The 26639-nt window shown below is 49.9% G+C and overlaps 1 protein-coding gene across 4 annotated transcripts; it reads right to left on the reverse strand.

The window, feature by feature from the left end:
- Positions 1-526: 526 nt before the first annotated feature.
- mfsd13al (major facilitator superfamily domain containing 13a-like) lies at positions 527-26639 on the reverse strand. 4 transcript variants are annotated; one of them, XM_072269162.1, is made up of 8 exons: positions 26558-26631; positions 19124-19298; positions 12729-12982; positions 9666-10394; positions 6767-6921; positions 4339-4422; positions 3524-3667; positions 527-2005 (listed from the first exon to the last, which is right to left on the reverse strand). In XM_072269162.1, exons 3-8 carry the CDS (start codon positions 12888-12890, stop codon positions 1864-1866), a joined length of 1416 nt encoding a protein of 471 aa, XP_072125263.1. In that variant the 5' UTR covers positions 12891-12982; positions 19124-19298; positions 26558-26631; the 3' UTR covers positions 527-1863. The 4 variants fall into 4 exon arrangements, with proteins under 4 accessions (XP_072125263.1, XP_072125266.1, XP_072125265.1 ...); XM_072269165.1 differs by lacking the exon at positions 26558-26631 and adding an exon at positions 26513-26532; XM_072269164.1 differs by lacking the exon at positions 19124-19298 and having other exon boundaries at positions 26558-26639.

A 26639-nucleotide genomic window follows, 5' to 3' on the forward strand; every position in this document is an offset into this window, starting at 1 on the left:
AATACTTTTTTGTGGATGTTGTATTAGGACCCCCAGTCTGTCTCGTTCGGTTTAGAGCTGGATCTCATTGGGCTCCAAGAGTGGAAGTCTACAAATGAAATTAAAAGCAGACCTGACCCACCTGTCAGGAGGCCAGGTACTACCCCAGAACTGACAATTCATAAGTCAGAGGAGCAGAATTAGGCCATTCAGCCCATCGAGTCTGCTCTGCCATTCAGTAATGGCTGATTTATCATCCTTCTCAACCCCATTCTCCTGCCTTCTCCCCGTAACCTTTGACACCCTGACTAATCAAGAATTTATCAATCTTCACTTTAAACACTTGGCCCACACAGCCCTCTGTGGCAATGAATTCCACAGATTTGCTACCCTCCAGCTAAGAAATCCTCCACTTCTGTTCTAAAGGGACGTTCCTTAATTCTGAGGCTCTGCCCTCTGGTCCTAGACACCCCCCCCCCCCCCCCCAGTTACAGAAAACACCCCTCCATGTCCACTCTGTCTAGGCCTTTCAATATTCGGTAGGTTTCAATGAGATCACCCCCCCCCCCCACCGGCCCTTTCATTCTAATAATCTCCAGTGAGCACAGGGCCAGACCCATGAAACACTTCTCATGTGTTAACCCTTTCATTCCCGGGATCATTCTTGTGAACCTCTAAAAGCCTCTTAAGCTCAGAGGAACTGTCTGTTTCCTCTACTGCCCCTGGTAGCCCTGACCATTCTCTGCATTAAAAAAAACCCTGCCCCTCATATCAGCTTTGACTCCTCACCCCCAACCTTAGAAGCACATCTGCAGTTTGACATTTCTACCCTGGTGAACACTTTCTGACTGTTTCCCTCCGTCAGATTCCCCCCTCAGTCTCTGACACTCCAGAGGGCACATCCTAAGTTTATCCACCCTCTCCTTCCTCGTACGTTTCTAGAAGATTCATCGTATCTTCCCTCCCTTTTATTCCCTTAGGGATCCAGCTCCACAACTTTCTGAGGCAGAAAATTCCCCAGACTCACCACCCTCCGCAAAGTAGTTCCTACACACTTCAGTTATAAATGACCAGCCTCCTGCTGTAACTCTTGACTTCTCATTCAAGATCCATCCACCAATTAAAACACCTGCCCTCTTAGGGTTTTACCTGGCCTCCATTGCACGAGTACCACGAGTAAGGTCAGGGACAGGTTGAGGAGTCTGGGGCACTGGGATGAAGGTTACTGGGCCCTGGTACTGTGGCTGTCAGGGCTGCACTGTTGCCCTGGCCTTTAGACTCTTTGGGAAGGGGTTGGGCCCATGGAGTAGCTGTGGACAGCATGACAACACAGACCCCACCCCTCACATTTCTGTTCCCTTCTATTGGACTGCACCCTTTCCGAGGTCACTTCCAGAGCCGGTCAGAATGGACGGAAGGGAAAATCAGCTTCCCGTACACAGAGTACTCCCCAGGGAAAAGCAGCGTACATGGAATACACTCATCTCCAACCCCCACCATTCTTCATCGATCGGCCTAGTCAGGATCAACACCTCCCAAACCCACAGGGCAGAGCCCCAGTCACCTCCTGACTTTACTCCACCCCAACTGGGCCACTTATCACTCCTCCATCGTTACCACTGGGTCAAACCCTCGGACCTTCCCACCAAACAACATGTGAAGTGATTTCAAACCATCAAAGGCGATGGTTCGCAAAGGTAACAGGTGGTATTAATGAGACCCCCAAGAGTGATGCCCAGGTCTGAAGAACGAGCAAAAAGACAAGCAGGTTAAAGTTAATACCACCTCTTCTGTTCTAGCACAACTACAATAATGGTCCCCAACATCAAAGCTCAGCTCCAGAGATGCAAGGTCTTCCTTCATCATATTAAGCACTGCCAGCCTTTAGGAATCAACGTACTTTGAAACGTCGGTGTGGCTATCCCGGATGGAAAAGGGGGTCCAGGCCAGGATCTGCAGAGCCGCAATGCACATGGGAACCAGGCAGATGAGCCAAAACATGGCCCCATGAAGGTCCTCCAAAGCACTGCAGGGAAGAAACAGGACAGAAGTGGCTTCTCATTGTTAAACATAGAACACGGAACACTACAGGCCCTTCGGCCCAAGATCAATCTAACCCTTCCCTCCCGCATCGCCCTCCATCTCCCTATCATCCATCTAAGAGTTTCCTAAATACCCCTGACGTGTGTGTCTTTACCACCACCCCTGGCAGTGTTTTCCACACAGCCACTACTCTCTGTGGAAAGTATCTATCTCTGACATCCCCCCTATACTTCCCTCCAATCACTTTTAAATTATGCCCATCGTATTAGCTACTTCTGCCCTGGGAAACGGATTCTGGCTATGCCTCTTATCATTTTATCCACCTCTGTTAAGTAAGCTCTCATCCTCCTTCGCTCCAAAGAGAAAATCCCCAGCTCACCCAACCTATCCTCATAAGTCATGCTCTCAATTCCAGTCATCATCCTGGTAAACCTCCTCTGCACCCTCTCTAAAGCCTCCACATCCTTCCTATAATGAGGCCACCAGAACGGATCACAACACCACAAGTGTGGTCTGATCCTTCACTTCTGGTTCTACAGCGATTCTGAGAGTAACATATTCCAGGGAGCAATACTACATGTTCTTTGAATTACATTTTATTAACTTATTTATAGTAATAAGTGTATTTTTTTTTGCATGATTGTTTTGAGTGTGCTGGGCATGTTTTGCTCCTTGACTCCAGAGGAACACTATTTCGTTCGGCTGTATTCATGTGTGGTTGAACGATAATCAAACTGGATTTGATTGATTTAATATTTTGTTTAATGTGCTGTGTGAGATATGTGTATTGTGGGTGCACTTTGGTCCAGAGAAACATCGTTTCATTTGGTTGTATATATTACAGTCGGATGACAATAAACATTAATTTTTCAAGTCTCTGAAAAATTTAGAAAAAATCATATTGGATTTTTTAAGTTCCTTGAATAGAGGTTTGATAACCCGAAATGTTAACTATTCCTTCTCCACATATGCTGATAGTTTCTGTTGCGTGTTTGCGGAACAAGAACGACAACGGAGTAGTATTTTACTGAGTTACATTAGTAACGCTGCTTGCTGGGAAACTTTACAGTGCAGGAATGACGAACCAGTCCCGCTGAGATGAAGCACGTGCACACTCAAAAGCCCCCACAAAGAGAGAGCACCCCCTGCACATAGGAGAAACAATCATCCCATCATCCACACAGGTTCTCACAATCCATCTGATGCAGTTCAGTTTACTGTATTCTCTGGTTTTGGTAATAATATTCGATCCATAGTGGATCGATTCTGACAACTAGCAAGTGCACATGTGGCTGATTGTGCAATAACCCGATCGGGTCTGCTACACGCAGGAGACACTCTCCTTTGCTGCGAGGTTTCAAGTGACATTTTGGTCTCGGTGGACCTGCTTCGTCGTTCCTGTGCTGTAAATTACACAGAGCGTCTCATTACTAACATGACCCAATAAACACATTTAATCCCGCTGCCCCAGCAAATATTGGCAGAAGGTTCTGGCTCTTACCTTTGGTCTGATCGTGTAAACTCATCCTTCAGCTTCTCGTAGTCAAACTGGTTAAGCAGGGCCACGACCAGCATCGGAGCTAGAGACTGGGCTGGCTTCGTAAACAGAGCATTGGTTCCAAACACCATGGAGGACAGGGGGAAGCTGAAAGAGGGGGGACAGAAGTGACTCTTAAACTGCCTGAGGTGTATTTATAGACCACTATAACACAGAAACAAGCCACTCAGCTCATTCTGCCAAGTCCCATCCAGACCTAAGCCCTCCACACCACTCCCATAAACATACTTATCCAAACTTCTCTTAAACGAACCCACATCCAACACTTCCTCTGACAGCTCTTTCCACACTCGCACCACCCTCCAAGTGAAGTTCTCCTTCTTGTTCCCTTTAACATTTCACCTTTGACACTTAACCTATGGCCTCTAGTTCTAGTGTCACCCAACTTCTATCAAATTTCCCGATTCTTCTATGTGGAATTTGTGGAAAGCGGAGGTTGACAGGTTCTTGATTAGCCAGGGTGTCAAAGGTTATGAGGAGAAGGCAGGAGAGTAGGACTGAGAGGGATAACAAATCAGCCATGATGGAATGGCGGAGCAGACTTGATGGGCTGAATGGCCTCACTCTGCTCCTGTATCTTATGGACTGACTGTTTCTCCCAAATCCCAGCAAGATCTGGTGAAGTCTGGAATCCCAGCTCTCCAGGACATTACAGCGTGACACTGGCGTTACTCAGGAACGTCAGTGTACACCCTTGTTAACGAAGTGCTAGACACTCGCAAACGACCGCGAAGCCAGCGAGCCGGGACGAGCCTCACCTGCGTTTGTGCTTCTGAAGGTCGGCATCGATAAGGTCAGCCAGGGGCAAGTTAAAGAGACTGAACGTTGCTGACACCATCACCCTGGCAGAGACAGACATGTGGAGATGGGGATCTGATTAGAATTTTCACATCAAGAAAAAACATTCAGGATTGTTTAACGTCATTTCCAAAACACAAGTGTAAAGGAGAATGAAATAATTGTTACTCCAGATCAGATGCAGCACCAAAAAACATTAATAAAAATGACAATAAATATAAATGCAGAAGATAGCTGATATACATCGACTGATTGTATGTTCATAACATGATAAAATAGTGGTGCTGGGGGGTGTGGAACGGCCAGAGTAGACAAGACGGTACAGACTAGATGGGCCAAAGGGCCTGATTCTGCACTCTAATAGGCAGACTCCCAGAGGATGCAGATGTCAAATATCGGTTTTCAGAGCAATGTGGCTCTTAAAAGACAAGTAGCCTTGCACTGAGACCCACAATGACACTGGTAATCCGGATCTTCTCATCCCTTCAGTCGTCCTACACTCTACCTCACTCCATCCATAAACTGGGTGGGAATTCTTTCAGGAGAATTGTTTCTTCCACAGAAGCAGGTAAGTTCAGGGGAGAGGACACTGACATACCAGAGAACATCAACGCGGTCACGCTGGGGCAGCATGGTAGTGTAGCGGTTAACGTAATGCTTTACAGCGCCAATTGCCAAGACTGGGGTTCAATTTCCACCCCTGCCTATAAGGAGTTTATACATTCTCCCCGTAATCATGTGGATTTCCTCCGGGTGCTCTGGTTTCCTCCCACATTTCAGAGACGTACAGGTTGGGGTTAGTATGTTCTGGGCACGCTATGTTAGCACTAGAACTGTGACGACCCTTGTGGGCTGCCCCCAGCACATCCTCAGACAGTGCTGGTCATTGACACAAACGACACGTCTCTGTATGTTTTGACGTACACATGACAAAGCTAATCTTCTACAAAGTAAGCGGAGTAGAAAGTCTTGAAGTGGGTAAATCTGGGTGCATCCTAGGATGTTGTTGGGAAGAGGAGAGAATGCTTGGGCCCTGGCAGAGATTTTCACTCATCTCTGTCGAGTTATCCATCTACCTATTTAGCAAAGGGCCGCTTCCAGCCCCTCGAGCTGCAACGCTCCACCAGCAGCCCCCGATTTAACCCCAGCCAATTACAATGACCAGTTAACCTACTAACCCGTACGTCTGTAGACTGTGGGAGGAAACCAGAGCACCCGGAGGAAACCCACGCGTCGCACAGGGAGAATCCTAACAGACGATGCAGGGACTGAACTCTGAGCTGTAATCGTGTGGTGCTAACGGCTACGTTACCGTAGTGACCGCAGGTTTGTACCTGTGCTAGCCACAGGTGAGGTGCTGGGAAAATGGAAGCTGTCTGATATTGTGCTTGGAGGAAGAAGCCAGGGAACTACAAGCTGGTGTGTGTTACTGTGATGCTGGGAAAGGGATTAGGAGAGACATGATTCAATTGCATTTGGAAAATGCAACAGAAGATTAGGGATAGTCAGCGTGGCTGTGTGCATAGGAAACCATGGGGATTCTGAAGAGGAACCTCGTTCGAGGGTGGAACAAGCTGCCAGTGGCAGATGCACGATTGATCTCAATACTTCAGAGAAGTTTGCTAACTACATGGATGGGAGGAGAATGGTCCAGGCTAGGGTGTAGATCGATGGGACTAGACAGAATGACGGCTCAGCACAGGACAGTTCGACCAAAAGGCTCGTACTGCAGTACACGATGACTCTATAAATCTGATCGAGGCTTTTTGACACGATGACCAAGAGGACTGATCAGGGCAGGCTCGAAGACGTCGTCCACACTCTGTACGGATCTCAGCAAGGTCCCTTATCATGGCCTGGTCCGGAAGCTTGGCCATGTCATGGCAGGCAGCGTGACACCATTACAACTGGAGGCGTTCCGCAGTTCCGAGTTCATTCCGGCACTGTTCTGTAAGGAGTGTCTGTACGTTCTCCCCGTGGAATGTGTGGGCTTTCCCCGGTGACCAAGTCTCCTCCCACAGTCCAAATTAACCAGGTAGGTTAAACGGCCTTTGCCAATTGTCCCACGATGAGGTGAGGGTGAAATTGGGTGGGAATACTGATGCTAGGGCAGCATGGCTTGAGGGGACAAAGGGCCGATGCTGCGGAGGGAGGGAGGGAGAGGGGGAGAGAGAGGAAAGGAGGGAGGGAGAGAGGGAGAAAAAGAGAGAGGGAGGGAAGGAGGGAGAAAGAGGGAGTGGGGGAGAGAGAGAGAGAGAGAGAGAGAAAATGAGAATAAATGAATATGAATGAGAATTAATGAATAAATACTCGGGATCCAGGCTGACATTCGCTCTGCCCTGCTGTGACAGGACGTGGCAAAAGGACAACACGAGGCTTGTCACTTACATGTTTCCTACGAGGAAGACTGACAACAGATAGTGATAACTTGGTCCCAAAAGCAGCATGATGCCGGCGCTGAACAGCTCCAGGTAGAAGGTGGCAAGGATGATTTTGTAATAACCGACCCTCTTCAGCAGTGACTGGCCACTCAGAATCAGGAGCTGAGGAGAGAAAAGAGAAGCTATTTGATGCTGGGCACCAATTAGAAACCCCTCAAGTCCTAGCTTTTGAAAGATATATTGCCAGATGGTGCACAAGCTCCAGGATTCAAAATCTGCTGCAACACAAACCACTGGCCGTACTCAGCAGGTCAGGCAACACCAGTGAGGGGAATGGACAGTCAAGTGTTTCAGCTGGAGATCACTCACCCGGACTGCGTTATCAGTCCGTTTACAAAAGCCCAAGGAAGTAGTTTTCTGTCTGCACCTCTCGCTGCCTCAATAAACCAGCAGGCATGAAGACCAGGGACGTTCCCTCTCCTCCCCTCTCCCATCGAGCTGAAGGTACAAAATCCTGAAAGCACGTCCCACCAGGCTCAAGGGCAGCTTCTATCCCACTGCTATCAGACTACTAAATGGTTTTCTAGTACAATAAGATGGAATCCTGTCCTCACAATCTACTTTATAATATTGTATCTTATCATTTACCTGTGCTGCACTTTCTCTGTAACTGTGACACTTTATTTTGCACTGCTCTTATTTTACCTTCCTCTACCCCAATTGTCGTCGCGGCTATCTCTCGAGGTCGAGGATGATGGTCTTTGTTCTGTTGATCTGCTTACGGGCTCTCAAGTGGCTTGTGAGTCCAATCTTGGCTTTGAAAGTTCTTCCGCATTCAGGACAGGTCGTTCCAGATGGCAGATCGGGCTTTGGTTGTTGCTGCCTCTCTTTCCATTTTCTTCTCTTTTCTTCTAATTCTGCACATCTGTTGGCTTCGAAAGTTGCTGTTCCTTCTCGGATGATGGCTTGCCAGAGTTTCCTGTCCTTGGCATTGGTTTCCCAATTGTTGATGTCGATGTTACATTTCTTCATGTTGGCTTTTAAGACGTCTTTGAATCTCTTCTGTTGTCCGCCTCTTTTACGTTTGCCTTCTTTAAGCTGGGAGTAGATTTGTTTCAGCAGACGTTCGTCTTTCATCCGAACAACATGACCGCTCCATCTTAGTTGGTTCTTGATGACATAGTCTTCAATGCTTGTTGTTTTTGCTTCATTTAGCACACTGACGTTGGTTCTTCTATCTTCCCAGCTGATATTTAAGATGTTTCAAAGACAGCGTTGATGGAACTTTTCAAGTGCCTTCAGATGTCCCCAGTGCACTGTGAAATCAGCTGATTATTAATGATAGAAGCCATAAAACACTACAGCATAGAAACAGGCCCTTCGGCCCATCTAGTCCATGCTGAGCTATTATTCAACCTGAATCCGAGCCACAGCCCTCCCATCCATGTACCTATTTAAATTTCACTTAAATATTGAAATGGAAATCACATCCACCGCTTGCACTAGCAGCTCACTCCACTGTCTCACCACCCTTTGTGTGAAGAAATTCCCCCTCATGTTCCCCTTAAACATCTCACCTTTCACCCTTAACCCATAACCTCTACTTCAAGTCTCACCCAACCTCAGTGGGAAAAGCAACACACACACACACACACACGCACGCAATGCTGGAGGAACTCAGCAGGCCAGGCAGCATCTATGGGAAAAAAGTACAGTCGATGTTTTGGGCCGAGACCCTTCAGCAGGACTGGAGATAAAGAAGATGAGGAGTAGATCTAAAAGGTTGTGGAGGGGAGAGAGAAACACAGTGGAAAATTCCTGCTTGCATTGACCCCATCTATACCCCTCATGATTTTGTATACCTCTATCAAAAGGAACACCTCATCTGTGTGAACGGTATGTGAGTCGAGCTTTTCACTCTATCTCAGTACATGACAATAATAAACCAATTCCAATTTGCACCTTAATCATACACCGTCTTGTCATGGACAACCTCTACAATGAAGTAAAGATTCTTGCCACCTGCCCTCTCGATCTCCCATGTCACAGTGACCAAATTCTCTCGAAGCATACGGACAGGCTGCATCACAGCCGGGTGCAGACACACCAGCACCCTTGAATGGGAAACCCTACAGAAAGCAGTGGGTACGGCCCAGTCAATCACAGGCAGAGCCCTCCCAACCACTGAGCATATCTCCGTGAAACACTGTCGCAGGAAAGCAGCAACCATCATCAGGGACCCCCACCACCCAGGCCGTGCTCTCTTCTCACTGCTGCCATCAGGAAGAAGGTACAGGAGCCTCAGGACCCACACCACCAGGTTCAGGAACAATTATTACCCTCAACTATCAGGCTCTTGAACCAGAGGGGATAACTTCTGTCACCCCATAACTACACTGTTCCCACAACCTATAGACTTACTTTCAAAAATTCTTCATCTCATGTTCTCAATATTTATTTATTATTATTATTATTTCTTTTGTATTTGTAGTTTGCTGCTGTCTGCACTCTGGTTAAACATCCAAGTTGGGCAGCCTTTCATTGATTTTGTTATAGTTATTATTCCACAGATTTGCTGAGTATTCCCACATGAAAATGAATCTCAGGGTTGTATATATATACTCTGATAATAACTTTGCTTTGAACTGTGATAAATCAATTCCAATTCTCATCTTAAACATATGCTCTCTTGTCACTGACAGCCCCACCATGGATAAAGATTCTTGCTCTCTACCCCTTCTATCTTCCCACGTCACTTTACAACCAACGTATATAAGCTGTCTTATGTATACTTATTGTGGGGTTTTTGTGTGGCATCAGATCTGGAGTAACAATTATTTTGTTCCCCTTTCCACTTGTGTACCGGAGATGAGGTCAAACAAACAGTTGACAACAGGGTGGGTTACCTGCGGGCAGATAAAGCCGGCGCCATACATGATGCTCTTCACAAAGCCCGGGAGCACGTCCTGAGGGATGAGGTGGTCGGCGAAGATCAGCATGAAGTTGTTCATGAAGGCCAGGTGGAAGACCTGGAAGAAGTTCATGGTAATGAAGAGCAGGAAATCCTTCTCGGTGATGATCTGCTTGGTCAGGTAGAAGACGGAGGTCCAGGAGAGGTCATCCACGTTGTCCGCTCTGCACTTTGCCAACTTTTCGCCTTGCTCGTACTGGCTGATGCTGCGGTGGCCGGTATAGTGCATGCAGGCGAAGGCCAGCCCCGCGACACACAGCATGAAGAGCTGGAAGTTAAAGAAGTTCTCCATGTTGCTGGAGACAAGGCCGCAGAACAGGACACTGGAGGAGCCGACCAGCGAGGCCACTTGGTTGTACTTGATCAGCATCAAACGGCTCTCGTGCCTGGTCGAGATCTCGGCAAAGAGCGCGCACTGCGCCAGCAGGACGAAGGTCAACATCCCGTCAAAGGCGCACAGGGCGACGACCAGGTGGATCCCGCAGAGCCAGTCACCCTCCCGGTAGGCCCGCCAGGGGAACCAGGGCAGCAGGAAGGCGATGGCGTAGAAGGGAGCACCGTACAGGATGGAGAGCCTGCGCTGGGTGCAACACCGCAGGCTGGAGTTGTCCTGTAAGTAGCCAAACAGGGGGTCGTTGAAGGCATTCCACACCATGAAGACCACCTGAAGGGAAAAGCACAGTACATTCACTGCCGTGTCATACAGGCCCTTTGGCCCAACCAATCCATGCTGACCACATTGGTCAAAATTGATTAATAATGTGTATTGATTATCATTAATCATTGATTATGTTGATCAATTGATTAACATTGACCAGTCAATTTGAGATTAATAATGTATACTGATTATCATTCATCATTATTAAATGATCAATAATCCCAATTTCCTGCTCTCTGCCCACATCCCTCTCAGCCCTGCCCCTACATGTAGTTAACCAAGTGATCCTTAATTGTGCCTGCTTCCAAACACTGTCTCTGGCTGGCAAGTCATTCCATACACTCACCACCCTCTGCGTGATACAGTCCAGCCCTCAGCTCCCTTTCAGATCTTTCTCCTCTCATTCCAACTCAATGCCCTCTAGTTCTGGATTCCCCTATCCTGGAGAAAAGATTGTTACCGTCCACGTTATCCCTGCCTCTCATAGTGTTAAACATTTCTCAAGCCACCCCTTGTTCTCCTGCTTTCCAAGATATGAATACCTAGGCTATCCAAACGCTCCCCGTGACTCAGGCCCTCAAATCCCAGCAGCTCCCTTGCTGGGTTGTTACAACCTGGGAAAGACTTCCTGGTGGGAAATTTGGATTTAAGAAGGGAGAAAATGGTGGAAACACATCTCAAGGAGCTGACACCGGCACAGTAGCTGAATGGTGAGTGTGTTCTGAGATTCTACAGCACAGAAACAGGCCCATCAACCCACCTAGTCCAGCCCAAACTATTTGTCCGTCTACTCCCTCCACACCCCTCCCATCCACGTACTATCCAAATTTTTCTTAAATGCTGAAATCGAGCCCACCACTTCTGCCAGCAGCTCGTTCCACTCTCTCACCACCCTCTGAGTGAAGACGTTCCCTTAAACATTTCACCTTTCACCCTTAACCTATGACCTCTGGCTCTAGTAACCAATGGGACTCATCGGCAAATCTGAAGGCCCTTTACACTCCCATGTTACTGATCTAAAAACAAATACCTGCTATTATAATGGACCTCTTGTATGCTGTACTCTAGATCTCCAAACCCACCTGGGTGTAGTAGTAACCCTTGCACCTTTATGTCCCCCTGCCCTGCACTTTCTCTAGAACACTGTATTCTATGTTCCGTTATGTATAGATGGATAATTTATTGATCCCAAAGGAAATTACAGTGTCACAGTAGCATTACAAGTGCACAGAGAGATATTAGAAGAGAAGTAAGAAGAATAAAAAATAAGTTACCTTAAAAATAAGATTTATGAAATTTCCAAGTCAAAGATGACGGGATTTATAAGGTTTCCAAGTTCACACTGATAAGATGGTAGTGCAAGAATTATTGTAATATTATACAGTATTGGGCACACGTTCACACTGTCATAAACTCGATGTGCTTACATACGGACTGGTTTGTCTGGATGAAGTGTAAAGCAAAGTACTTCACTGTATCTTCGAACATATCACAATGATAAACCTCTCTACGCGGCAACAAATCAAAGCCGCCCCCCCCCCCCGTCCCGGACATTCTCTCGTCCCATAAGACAAGGGAACAGAATTAGGCCATTCGGCCCATCGAGTCGGCTCCACCATTTCGACTATGGCTGATCCATTTTCCCTCTCAGCCCCAGCCTCCTGCCTTCTCCCCGTATCCCTTCACGTCCTGACCTCTGCCTTAAATACACCCAGTGACTTGCTGGGCTGTGAGGCTCGTTGGGCCAGAGGGGCATGCTCCGGCTAAATCTCTATATAAACATGACGTTCCAAGATCCTATCTCTTCCTTTATAAGGAATTTGGGAGTCACGTTAAAATCACAAATTAACAAGGCACAAATATTCGAAGCTACCTTCCAATCTCTTCCCATCCCAACCTCCCACCCCCTGGAACCACGTTCTGAGCTCGGGGTGGGCTAAAGAGGCAGAGAAGTACACCAGGTTCTGCTCCCGTACCTAATAAAGTGGCCACTGAGTGTACGTGGTATGAAACGTGTTGTTATGTGGCAGCAGTACAGTGCAAATTAGTACAAATACCAAACACAAGTAATGGAAAAGAGTGAGAGGTAACACACACAAAATGCTGGAGAAACTCAACAGGTCAGGCAGCATCTATAGAGGTGGTGTTTATGAATGATTCAGATGTCTGACAGCAGAGAGGAACAAACTGTTCCTGAATCGTTGACTGTGTGTCTCCAGGTTCTTGTCTCTCCTCTCCATGCTGATGCAGGGTTTTGGCCCGAAACATCCCCCCAACCCCCAGCAGATGCTCCCAGACCCACTGAGTTCTTCTAGCAGACTGTTTGATGGTTCAACTCACCTGTGCCTGCTGAAAGTCCCTTTCCGATATTCTGTACCGATTTAAAAAGAGCTTCACATAGTAGAAGCTAAAGAGGTTGTTCATTAGCGCAGCCCCCAATGTTGTGAAGGAGTAGGCGAGCGCGTTCTGATGAATCCCCAGCAAGCTCAACTTCATCTTCATTAGTGAAGGACGTCCCAGCTGGAGGTGAAAATATTTTCCTGCCCGTATATCCACATCCACCACGTAAACGGCAACAGAATCCTAAATCTACCCTGGGGGAGAGAACAAGGAGAGTTTCAAATGATTCTCAAAAATAAAACTCATCTTCAAACATACTGAACAACTCCCAACTACTCTTAGAAAATCCCCAATGCTCTATCGAGCACCTTTGCTCCATCCACAACCATCAGCATTTCCCAGTGCCCAACCACCACCCATTCCCATTCTGACATGTTGGTCCATGGCCTCCTCTACGAAGAGGAATGAGGATTCTTTTCCAGAACATCGAAGATCTCCTCCTCCTCCAAAGAACAGGGTTTCCCTTCCTTCACCGTTGATGCTGCCCTCAGCTGCACCTCGCCCATTGTCCAGGCATCTGCTGCCACCCCATCTTTCCATTACCATAACAGGGATAAAGTTCCTCTTCTCCTTACCTACCACCCCATCAGCTTCTGTGTCTAGCACAACACTCTCCACAACTTCCCCCATCTTCAACGGGATCCTGCTGCCAAACACATCGGTCCCTCACCCCACCCCCCCGCCGCCCGCTTTCCACAGGGATTGCGCTCCCCACTAATCTCCCTCCTGGCACTTACCCTTCCAAGTGGGGCGAGTGTTACATCTGCCTACTCATCTCCTCCCTCACCTCCACTCAGGGCCCCAGACATTCCTTCCAGGTGAGGCATTTACAGTGTCCAGTGCTCCTAGTGCAGCCTCCTCTACCTTAGTGAGACCTGGCGAGGACTGGGGAACTGCTTCCCACTGCAACAGGATTCCTTGGTTAATTCCCACGCACCACTCCACAGCCTCCTCTGCTGCCACAATGGACAGACCCCGAATGGTAGTGAGGGAGGAGGCGGAGGGGCAGGTGTAACACTTGCAGGATAAGTGCCAGGAGGGAGATCAGCGAGCAGGCACGAGATGGTGGGAGTTACGGAGAATTACATGCTGGACGTGGAGGCTGGAGGGGTGCCGGGTGAGGACGAGAGGAACTCTATCCCTGGTCGGTGATGGGAGAATGAGGCGAGAGCGAACGTGCGTGAAATTTACAAGCAGAAATATCCTTGCAAGCGGAACAAGTGCTGCACCTGCCCCACACCTCCTCCCTCACTACCATCCAGGGCCCCAAACAGTCCTTCCAGGCGACGTGACACTTCATCTGTGAGTCTGTTGGGGTCATACACTGCATCCGGTGTTCCTGGTGTGTGAGACCCAACGCAGATCGGGAGACCGCTTCGCTGAGCACCCACGCTCCGTCTGTCAAAAACAGCGGGATCTCCCAGTGGCCACCCACTTTAATTCCACTTCCCATTCCCATTCCGATATGTCCATCCACAGCCTCCTCTACCGTCGTGATGAGGCCACACTCAGGTTGGAGGAGCAACATGTAGCCTCCAGCCTGAAGGCATGGACATTGATTTCTTGAGCTTCTGGTAATGCGCTCCCCCCGCCCCCCCAGTCACCATTCCCCTCTCTCAATTTATCACCTCCCTCTGGTGCTCCTCCCCCTTTTCTTTCTTTCTTCCATGGCCTTCTGTCCTCTTTTATCAGACTCCCCCTTCTCCAGCCCTGTATCTCTTTCACCAATCGACTTCCCAGCTCTTTACTTCACCCCTTCCCCCATTTCACCTGTCACCTTGTCTTTCTTCCTCCCCTCCCCCCACCTTCTAACTCTTCACTCCTCATCTTTATTCTCCGGTCCTGCTGAAGGGTTTCGGCCCGAAACCGCGAATGGTTAATCTTCTCCATAGATGCTGCCTGGCTTGCTGAGTCCTCCAGCATTTTCTGTGCGTGCTTGGATTCCCAGTGCCTGCAGACCAGTCCACAACTACTTTAAGACTAGAACTGTGGTCACTGGTCCCACGGTGCTCCCCCAACGTCCCCACCTATAACTGAAGGAAAGGCTAGGCTTTGGGGGTGATAATGAAGACGAGCTCCCAGTGGTCTGTGTCTCAAAACAGCCCCTGATGACCAAGTCCAGCTCCTGGCCTTCACATGTGGCTCAGCTACGAAGCCCAGTGGAACCATTTCTAATGACAGAAGGGGCAAAGGCGGGTTACTGGTGCCGGAAAACCAGTCATTCTGGGAAGATGGGGCTCGTCAGTTCACCTAGGAGAAGAAAAACTCTGATCTCAAACCTCCACTGCTTTGCAGCCACACCCACTCACGGGGAAGGCTTCAGGAGTAAAACCTGAGGAAAAATCCAGAGCTGGAGTCCCTGAGGCAGTCCGATGTTGAGTTCAACGCCGACCGGCAACTCCCGCGACACCGCTGGTGCCAAACTGTATCGGTCGCTGCCGTTCCCTTGGTATGGCTCTGCGTAGAGAGGGGTCAGCAGGCAACAGCTTCCTCTTCATCTCGCTCTGCCCAGGCATGTGTACCATGCAGATAGCTGGGACACGACATCCATGCCCACTTTGCCCTCCCTCTATACACTGCCCACGGAAACGTTCCTGCGTTCACTAGACAAATTCCACCTCGTTTGAACCCCTGACATTATGGCAATCCCAAACTATGTTAGGGAAGTTAAAAGCCCCTACCATGGCAACTCAGGGTCACATTTATCATCACTGATTTGACATGAAATTTGTTGTATTGCACAGGAATAACAAGATATGGTTCACGGACCTTTCAGAAGAGCGATGTTAGAGCAGATGTTTCTGAATCATTGAGTGTGTGTCTCCAGGCTCCTGTACCACCGCCCCCCCCGCTGGTATTAAAGGGAATCTGGGTGATGTGTGCCCCCTCCCCGATGGTTTTAAAGGGAATCAGGGTGATGTGTGCCCCCCCGATGGTATTAAAGGGAATCTGGGTGGTGTGTGCCCCCCCGATGGTATTAAAGGGAATCTAGGTGGTGTGTGCCCCCCCTGATGGTATTAAAGGGAATCTGGGTGGTGTGTGCCCCCCCCGATGGTATTAAAGGGAATCTGGGTGGTGTGTGCCCCCCCCGATGGTATTAAAGGGAATCTGGGTGGTGTGTGCCCCCCCCCGATGGTATTAAAGGGAATCCGGGTGGTGTGTGCCCCCCCCGATGGTATTAAAGGGAATCTGGGTGGTGTGTGCCCCCCCGATGGTTTTAAAGGGAATCTGGGTGGTGTGTGCCCCCTGATGGTATTAAAGGGAATCTGGGTGGTGTGTGCCCCCCCCCCGATGGTTTTAAAGGGAATCTGGGTGGTGTGTGCCCCCCCGATGGTATTAAAGGGAATCTGGGTGGTGTGTGCCCCCCCGATGGTATTAAAGGGAATCCGGGTGGTGTGTGCCCCCCCGATGGTATTAAAGGGAATCTGGGTGGTGTGTGCCCCCCCGATGGTTTTAAAGGGAATCTGGGTGGTGTGTGCCCCCCCCGATGGTATTAAAGGGAATCTGGGTGGTGTGTGCCCCCCCGATGGTATTAAAGGGAATCTGGGTGGTGTGTGCCCCCCCGATGGTATTAAAGGGAATCTGGGTGGTGTGTGCCCCCCCGATGGTTTTAAAGGGAATCTGGGTGGTGTGTGCACCCCCGATGGTTTTAAAGGGAATCTGGGTGGTGTGTGTCCCCCCCGATGGTTTTAAAGGGAATCTGGGTGGTGTGTGCCCCCCCCCGATGGTATTAAAGGGAATCCGGGTGGTGTGTGCCCCCCCCGATGGTATTAAAGGGAATCTGGGTGGTGTGTGCCCCCCCGATGGTATTAAAGGGAATCTGGGTGGTGTGTGCACCCCCGATGGTTTTAAAGGGAATCTGGGTGGTGTGTGTCCCCCCGATGGTATTAAAGGGAATCTGGGTGGTGTGTGCCCCCCCCGATGGTATTAAAGGGAATCTGGGTGGTGTGTGCCCCCCCGATGGTTTTAAAGGGAATCTGGGTGGTGTGTGCACCCCCGATGGTTTTAAAGGGAATCTGGGTGGTGTGTGCCCCCCCCCAATGGTTTTAAAGGGAATCTGGGTGGTGTGTGCCCCCCCCCGATGGTATTAAAGGGAATCCGGGTGGTGTGTGCCCCCCCCGATGGTATTAAAGGGAATCTGGGTGGTGTGTGCCCCCCCGATGGTATTAAAGGGAATCTGGGTGGTGTGTGCACCCCCGATGGTTTTAAAGGGAATCTGGGTGGTGTGTGTCCCCCCGATGGTATTAAAGGGAATCTGGGTGGTGTGTGTCCCCCCGATGGTTTTAAAGGGAATCTGGGTGGTGTGTGCCCCCTCCCCCGATGGTTTTAAAGGGAATCTGGGTGGTGTGTGCCCCCTCCCCCGATGGTATTAAAGGGAATCTGGGTGGTGTGTGCCCCCCCGATGGTATTAAAGGGAATCTGGGTGGTGTGTGCCCCCCCGATGGTTTTAAAGGGAATCCGGGTGGTGTGTGCCCCCCCCCGATGGTTTTAAAGGGAATCTGGGTGGTGTGTGCCCCCCCGATGGTATTAAAGGGAATCTGGGTGGTGTGTGCCCCCCCGATGGTTTTAAAGGGAATCTGGGTGGTGTGTGCACCCCCGATGGTTTTAAAGGGAATCTGGGTGGTGTGTGCCCCCCCCCAATGGTTTTAAAGGGAATCTGGGTGGTGTGTGCCCCCCCCCGATGGTATTAAAGGGAATCCGGGTGGTGTGTGCCCCCCCCGATGGTATTAAAGGGAATCTGGGTGGTGTGTGCCCCCCCGATGGTATTAAAGGGAATCTGGGTGGTGTGTGCACCCCCGATGGTTTTAAAGGGAATCTGGGTGGTGTGTGTCCCCCCGATGGTATTAAAGGGAATCTGGGTGGTGTGTGTCCCCCCGATGGTTTTAAAGGGAATCTGGGTGGTGTGTGCCCCCTCCCCCGATGGTTTTAAAGGGAATCTGGGTGGTGTGTGCCCCCTCCCCCGATGGTATTAAAGGGAATCTGGGTGGTGTGTGCCCCCCCGATGGTATTAAAGGGAATCTGGGTGGTGTGTGCCCCCCCGATGGTTTTAAAGGGAATCCGGGTGGTGTGTGCCCCCCCCCGATGGTTTTAAAGGGAATCTGGGTGGTGTGTGCCCCCCCGATGGTATTAAAGGGAATCTGGGTGGTGTGTGCCCCCCCCGATGGTTTTAAAGGGAATCCGGGTGGTGTGTGCCCCCCCCCCGATGGTTTTAAAGGGAATCTGGGTGGTGTGTGTCCCCCCAATGGTATTAAAGGGAATCTGGGTGGTGTGTGCCCCCCCCCGATGGTTTTAAAGGGAATCTGGGTGGTGTGTGCCCCCTCCCCCGATGGTTTTAAAGGGAATCTGGGTGGTGTGTGCCCCCTCCCCCGATGGTATTAAAGGGAATCTGGGTGGTGTGTGCCCCCCCGATGGTATTAAAGGGAATCTGGGTGGTGTGTGCACCCCCGATGGTTTTAAAGGGAATCTGGGTGGTGTGTGTCCCCCCGATGGTATTAAAGGGAATCTGGGTGGTGTGTGTCCCCCCGATGGTTTTAAAGGGAATCTGGGTGGTGTGTGCCCCCTCCCCCGATGGTTTTAAAGGGAATCTGGGTGGTGTGTGCCCCCTCCCCCGATGGTATTAAAGGGAATCTGGGTGGTGTGTGCCCCCCCGATGGTATTAAAGGGAATCTGGGTGGTGTGTGCCCCCCCGATGGTTTTAAAGGGAATCCGGGTGGTGTGTGCCCCCCCCCGATGGTTTTAAAGGGAATCTGGGTGGTGTGTGCCCCCCCGATGGTATTAAAGGGAATCTGGGTGGTGTGTGCCCCCCCCGATGGTTTTAAAGGGAATCCGGGTGGTGTGTGCCCCCCCCCCGATGGTTTTAAAGGGAATCTGGGTGGTGTGTGTCCCCCCAATGGTATTAAAGGGAATCTGGGTGGTGTGTGCCCCCCCCCGATGGTTTTAAAGGGAATCTGGGTGGTGTGTGCCCCCTCCCCCGATGGTTTTAAAGGGAATCTGGGTGGTGTGTGCCCCCTCCCCCGATGGTATTAAAGGGAATCTGGGTGGTGTGTGCCCCCCCGATGGTATTAAAGGGAATCTGGGTGGTGTGTGCCCCCCCGATGGTTTTAAAGGGAATCTGGGTGGTGTGTGCCCCCCCCAATGACGGATGCCACCTTCTTGTGGCACTGCATCCTGATGTTTTCGATGTTGGGGAGGGTTGTGTCTAGGACGGAGCTGACTGAATCTACTGTCCTCTGCAGCCTTTCAGACCACCACTGCTGGATTTTAAACTAAAACCAGGACAAGGGCACATACGACTCCCGTCCTAGCTCCCCGCATTGCCTTCCCGTGCCTCTTACCTGTTTTTAAAGCTCTTGGGACCAGATTACATCACAGAATGTTCTTTGTTTCATAATCCTGCACGAGCTCTCAGGTCTTCTTCTGCCGGTCTTTTAAATTTAAACAATCTCTCTCAAAAGAGAATTGGCAGATCAGCTTTTCTGAACTACGCTCTTAAACTGTGGAGCTCAATACCTAAAACCATAAGGGATGCAGACTCAGTTGACACTTTTAAAAATCAGCTCAAAACCTGTTTATTTAAGCTTGCCGCTAACTAACAATTTTTAACTTTTAATTTCACTGTAGCAGTGGGAGGTTGAAAATGTCGTGGAATACTCTGGCCAGCTGGTTGGCACAAGCTTCCAGGTACAGTACTCCATCGGGGCCATAAACGTGATGGCATTTACAGGCTGCCCTCGCCACAATCCTCGCTAGTTTGATCTGGCACAAATGACACATTTCACAGTATATATGAATATACAGAAATAAAGCTACAAGCCTATCTTTAAAAGCTGAGGATATTATGTCTCTGTCAAGTCACCCCTCATCCTCCTTCGCTCCAAAGAGAAAAGCCCCAGCTCACTTTTCCTCCTAAAGACAAGCTCACTAATCCAGGCAGCATCCTGGTAAATCTCCACTGCACCCTCTCTAAAGCTTCCACATCCTTCCTATACGGGCATCCTAGTGTGCATGCGCCGGCCTGCATGCAGCCTGTTACAGCCGTTCCGACCAGTATTCTTACTTTTTTAACTTACGCTATTTTTTGTATTTTTTTTCACAGTAACACGTTGAAGCTGCACCCTCTCTAACATGCTGGTAGAGAGAGTTTTATTTGGGTTCTTAGCGCTGGAAATAGTTACATTCCGACACGTCTCATTAGCGGGGCAGAAGCATGGTTGCACTGTTTATTCCAGGGACCAGCTGACTGAGCTTATGCCGGCCGGTTTAACGAGCAGAGCGGCGGACACCCCGGCTGAAATCTGGAGGAAAACACACAGAGGATGCGGGGGGGATCACAAAGGCGAGGAAAGAGGACCGGGTCGAGACAACAGAGACTTATGGAGAAGAGGAGTTCGCTGGGTAATAAAATGGATGAGTTCACGGTGCTAGCCAGGCGTCAGAGAACATTTCGGGAGCGCAGTGTTATGTGTTTCACTGGAACGGGGCTGCACGAGGACATACCCGATCTTTTCCATGGACGGCTTCCAGACCGTTCGGACTGACCAGAAGTGCACTGAGAGCGGTAAGCGTAAAGGAGTTGAGTGCTTACTGTTCTGGTTAACAACGGATGGTGCAATCCGGGGCATATTACGATCGAGGAACGTGTTTGTAGACCGGATATTGAACTTTTTACTGTTGGACCCCGGCCATATTCCACCAAGGTACAACACTGGGTGTTACGGGAGGTTGTTCCTGCCTGTGGCCATCGAACTTTGCAGCTCCTCCCGTGGAGGATCAGACACCCTGAGCCAATAGGCTGGTCCTGGACTTATTTCCATCTGGCATAGTTTGCATCTTGTTGTTTGATTGTTTGTGGTTTTTGTATTGCTATATTTATGCTCTATTCTTGGTTGGTGCAGCTGTAACGAAACCCAATTTCCCTCGGGATCAATAAAGTATATCTATCTATCTATAGTAAGTGACCAGACCTGAACACAATACTCCAAGTGTGATCCAATCAGACCTTTACTAAGCTGCAACGTTCCCTCAACGCTCTTGAACTCAGTCCCTGACCAGTCAAGCCAAACACTCCATTCACCTTATTAACCACCCTATCAAGATGAGGGGGGAGCTTATAGAAACATTTCGAATGTTGAAAGGGTTGGACAGAGTAGATGTGGGAAGGCTGTTTCCTTTGGTGGGTGCGTTCAGGACAAGAGGCCACAGTCTTAGAATTAGAGGGTACTCATTTAAAACAGAGATGGGGAGAAAATTTTTTGGCCAGAGGGTCGTGGATTTATGGAATTCATTGCCACATACAGCTGTGGAGGCCCGGTCATTGAGTGTGTTTAAGGGGGAGATTGATAGGTATCTAATTAGTCAGGGTATTAAGGGATATGGGGAGAAAGCTGGAAATTGGAACTAGATGGGAGAATAGTTTAGCTCATGGTGAAGTGGCGGAGCAGATTCGATGGGCCAAATGGCCTACTTCTGCTCCTTTATCTTGTGATCTTGTAAACATGCACAGCAATTTTGAGGGATCTATAGATGACACCTCTGTTCCTCCACATTGCTGAGAATCCTGTCATTAACCCTTCAAGTTCAACTTCACACTTTTCCAGATTAATCTCCATCTGCCACCTCTCAGCCCAGCTCTGCATCTTTCCAATGTCTAATTGCAGCCTACGACAACCTCTATTCACAACTCCACTTTTATGTCATTTACAAACTTACTAACCCACCCCTCCACTTCCTCATCTCAGTCATTTATAAAAAATCACAAAGAGCAGGGGTCCCAGAACAAATTCCTGAGGAACACTCACTGGTCACAGAGCTCCAAGGCGGAATATGCTCCATCTGCAACCACCCTCTGCCAACTCTGAATCCACACAGGGCATTCTTACCTAGATCGTACACCTTCTGTCTATCATGGGGAACCTTAACAAACCCCTGACTGAAATCCAGATACACCACATCCACTGCCCTACTCTCATCGTGCTTTGTCACATTCTCAAAGAATTCATCGTGGCTCATGAGGCATAACCTGCCCCTCACAAAGCTGTGTGTAACAGTGTAACTGGAGCGTGTGTGTGTGTTACAGTGTAACTGGTACTCGTAGGTGTGTTATGATGTAACTGGTGCCCATGTGTTACAGCATAAATGGCGTATGTGTATTACATTGTAACTGATGCACGTGTGTGTGTAACGGTATAATTGGCGCCCATGTGTTACAGTGTAACAGGTGCATGTGTGTTATGGTGTAACTGGTGTGTGTGTGTTAAAGTGTAACAGGTGTGTGAATGTGTTACAGTGTAACTGGTGTGTGTGTGTGTTACGGTGTAACTGGCGTGAGCATGTGTGTGTGTGTAACGGAGTAACTGGTGTGCGTGTGTTATGGCATAACTGGTGTGTGTGTGTGTGTGTTACAATGTAACTGGCATGTGTGTGTTACAGTGTAACTGGCGTGTGTGTGTGTGTTAGTTACAGTGTAACGGGCGTGCGTGTGTGTGTTACAGTGTAACTGGCGTGTGTGTTACAGTGTAACTGGCGTGTGTGTGTGTGTGTTACAATGTAACGGGCGTGTGTGTGAGGTACGGAAGAGATTTAACTGGGGGTGAGGAACCTGGCGAGCACCAGTGGGGAACAGATGTGCTCAGGGAAATGTGCAAGAGGAATGTGGAGATCGCTGGGTGGTTTGTCCCACTAAGGCAAGGAAAGGATGGCCGTGTGATGGAACCACGTTTGACAGGAGATGTGGAGCGTCTAGTCAAGAGGAAGAAAGGAGTTTACGTAAGGTTTAGGAAGCAAGGATCAGACAGGGCTCTCGAGAGTTACAAGGCAGCCAAGAAGGAGCTTAAGAATGGATTTCGGGTAGCAAGAAGGGACGTGAAAGGGCCCTGGTGAGTAGGATTAAGAAAAAACTCCAGATGTGTGAAGAACGGGAGAGTGACTAAGAGTGAAAGTAGGAACGATCAGGAACAGAAGAGGAAATGTGCCCGATGTCAGAGAGGTTGGGGAGGTCATTAATGAATACCTTCCATCCAGTGTTTGCTCTGTGGTGTACGTGTGTGCGCACACACATCTTTCGCTACTAGTGCAGAAGGGAATCTAAACTGCACACAAAGGTTTGTCACCCTCTACCTCGTTGGCATGTTGATTATATTTCATGATCGTACACAGTCATATTTCTTTTTCCGGTTTCTGATATGGATGTTGCTGACAGTGTGGAGTTCGCAATGATTCGTCTGCAGATTTTAGAACTGGTTTATTATACGGTTTAAATTGAAGAAATTATTGATTCACCATGTCAAATTCCAAAGAGCAAAGGATGTGAAGCACAAAAGTCTGCTCAATCGTTTAAAGCAGAATGGCTTCATGACCATTTCAAACAACTTTAATAATGTGAAAAGATTGATATTATTCCATAGTCTATGACAAATACAACTCAATGATCTGTATTGTTTTATTTCTTTCACACAATGAACAACAAACTGGCCTGGCTAGTTTATTATCTTTAGAAACACTTCCAGTTTACTTCCACTTAAAAACTCAGTGTGCACACATTGTTGTCACTGGGCAAAAAAACTGCACAGCACAAGATTTTTGTACACACTGGACATTAAAGGTTTGAGGGAACGTTGCTTGTATCACTGAGAGGGATCCTGATGTTGGTGAGGGTGGTGTAAAACGGGCTGATATGTTGGAACATGTCAATGGAACTTTTGAAAAACATTAGGAAGTTACCAGGGTGCACCCAGGTTGCTATGGGAACGAGGGAAGTGATGACTGCGCCTTTGGCTGTGATCTTAGTGTCCCACTGGCCACTGGGGTAGTACCAGATGATTGGAGGGAGGCAAATATTATTCTTTTGATCAGGAAAGAGAGTAGGGATAATATTGGGAATTATACACCAGTGAGTCTTACTTCAGTGGGGGGGCAAATTATTGAAGAGGATTTTTACACTGTAACACACACACATACCAGTTACACTGTCCCCTGCCACACTGTAACACACGTGCACCCATTACACTGTAACACACACTGCAGTTACACTGTAACACACACACACCACAGTCACACTGTAACACACACACTTCCCTGCCACACTGTAACACATGCATGCACACACAGACAGGTTACACTGTAACACACTCCCTGCCAGTTACACTATAATGCACACACATCCCACCAGTTACACTGTAACCCCCCCGTTACACTGTAACACTCCTCCCATCAGTCACACTGTAACATACATGTTCCGCCAGCTACATTGTTTTTAAAAAACATTACACTGCGACACAAACACCCCCACCAGTTACAGTGTATTTCCCCTGCCACCTCTGGGCCACTTACACTGTCCCCCCCCCCCCAGCCGGTTACACGGTATCCTCCCCCCACACACACACACCCCGGTTACACTGTATTCCCCGCCCCCTGGCACAGTAACACTGTGTCCCCAAGGCCAGTCCCCCCCCCCCCCGTTACACTGTATCCTCGGGGCCAGTTACACTGTATTCAGCCCCCACACCCCGGTTACTCTGTATCCACTGACTGGTTACTCTGTATCCCCGGGCCCGGTTATACTGTATCCCAGGGCCCGGTTACACTGTATCCCCGGGGTCCGGTTACTCTGTATCCCGGGGTCTGGTTACTCTGTATCCCCGGGCCCAGTTACACTGTATCCACTGATCCACTGACCGGTTACTCTGTATCCCCGAGGTCCGGTTACTCTGTATCCCCGGGCCCGGTTACACTGTATCCACTGATCCACTGACCGGTTACTCTGTATCCCCGGGGTCCAGTTACTCTGTATCCCCGGGGTCCGGTTACTCTGTATCCCAGGGTCCGGTTACTCTGTATCCCCGGGCCCGGTTACACTGTATCCACTGATCCACTGACTGGTTACTCTGTATCCCCGGGGTCCGGTTACTCTGTATCCCCGGGCCCGGTTACACTGTATCCACTGATCCACTGACCGGTTACTCTGTATCCCCGGGCTCTGGTTACTCTGTATCCCAGGGCCCGGTTACACTATATCCCCGGGCCCGGTTACACTGTATCCACTGATCCACTGACCGGTTACTCTGTATCCCCGGGGTCCGGTTACTCTGTATCCCCGGGGTCCAGTAACTCTGTATCCCCGGGCCCGGTCACACTGTATCCACTGATCCACTGACCGATTACTCTGTATCCCCGGGGTCCGGTTACTCTGTATCCCCGGGGTCCAGTGACTCTGTATCCCCGGGCCCGGTCACACTGTATCCACTGATCCACTGACCGATTACTCTGTATCCCCGGGGTCCGGTTACTCTGTATCCCCGGGCCCGGTTACACTGTATCCACTGATCCACTGACCGGTTACTCTGTATCCCCGGGCTCTGGTTACTCTGTATCCCCGGGGTCCGGTTACTCTGTATCCCCGGGCCCGGTTACACTGTATCCACTGACCGGTTACTCTGCATCCCCGGGCTCTGGTTACTCTGTATCCCCGGGGTCCGGTAACTCTGTATCCCCGGGCCCGGTTACACTGTATCCACTGATCCACTGACCGGTTACTCTGTATCCCCGGGGTCCGGTTACTCTGTATCCCCGGGCCCGGTTACACTGTATCCACTGACCGGTTACTCTGTATCCCCGGGCTCTGGTTACTCTGTATCCCCGGGGTCCGGTTACTCTGTATCCCCAGGCCCGGTTACACTGTATCCACTGACCGGTTACTCTGCATCCCCGGGCTCTGGTTACTCTGTATCCCCGGGGTCCGGTAACTCTGTATCCCCGGGCCCGGTTACACTGTATCCACTGATCCACTGACCGGTTACTCTGTATCCCCGGGGTCCGGTTACTCTGTATCCCCGGGCCCGGTTACACTGTATCCACTGATCCACTGACCGGTTACTCTGTATCCCCGGGGTCCAGTTACTCTGTATCCCCGGGGTCCGGTTACTCTGTATCCCAGGGTCCGGTTACTCTGTATCCCCGGGCCCGGTTACACTGTATCCACTGATCCACTGACTGGTTACTCTGTATCCCCGGGGACCGGTTACTCTGTATCCCCGGGCTCTGGTTACTCTGTATCCCCGGGCCCGGTTACACTGTATCCACTGATCCACTGACCGGTTACTCTGTATCCCCGGGCCCGGTTACACTGTATCCACTGATCCACTGACCGGTTACTCTGTATCCCCGGGCTCTGGTTACTCTGTATCCCCGGGGTCCGGTTACTCTGTATCCCCGGGCCCGGTTACACTGTATCCACTGACCGGTTACTCTGCATCCCCGGGCTCTGGTTACTCTGTATCCCCGGGGTCCGGTAACTCTGTATCCCCGGGCCCGGTTACACTGTATCCACTGATCCACTGACCGGTTACTCTGTATCCCCGGGGTCCGGTTACTCTGTATCCCCGGGCCCGGTTACACTGTATCCACTGACCGGTTACTCTGTATCCCCGGGCTCTGGTTACTCTGTATCCCCGGGGTCCGGTTACTCTGTATCCCCGGGCTCTGGTTACTCTGTATCCCCGGGGTCCGGTTACTCTGTATCCCCGGGCCCGGTTACACTGTATCCACTGACCGGTTACTCTGCATCCCTGGGCTCTGGTTACTCTGTATCCCCGGGGTCCGGTAACTCTGTATCCCCGGGCCCGGTTACACTGTATCCACTGATCCACTGACCGGTTACTCTGTATCCCCGGGGTCCGGTTACTCTGTATCCCCGGGCCCGGTTACACTGTATCCACTGATCCACTGACCGGTTACTCTGTATCCCCGGGCCCGGTTACACTGTATCCACTGACCGGTTACTCCGTGTCCATGATCTCCAGCCCGCAGCACCTTCACCGGATCCCGACCGCGGATGTTAGTCGGTGGTCCCGCCCC

Source organism: Mobula birostris, chromosome 9, assembly GCF_030028105.1.
Source record: "Mobula birostris isolate sMobBir1 chromosome 9, sMobBir1.hap1, whole genome shotgun sequence".
Lineage (NCBI taxonomy): Eukaryota > Metazoa > Chordata > Chondrichthyes > Myliobatiformes > Myliobatidae > Mobula > Mobula birostris.

Excerpts from the sequence above, each read along its gene's own strand:
- mfsd13al (XM_072269164.1), bottom strand. The coding sequence starts at position 12,890 with ATGAAGATGAAGTTGAGCTTGCTGGGGATTCATCAGAACGCGCTCGCC. Across the intron at positions 10,395-12,728 it reads GGGACTTTCAGCAGGCACAG|GTGGTCTTCATGGTGTGGAA; the intron begins GTGAGTTGAACC and ends TTTTCCCTTCAG. Across the intron at positions 2,006-3,523 it reads TTTACACGATCAGACCAAAG|TGCTTTGGAGGACCTTCATG; the intron begins GTAAGAGCCAGA and ends TCTTCCCTGCAG.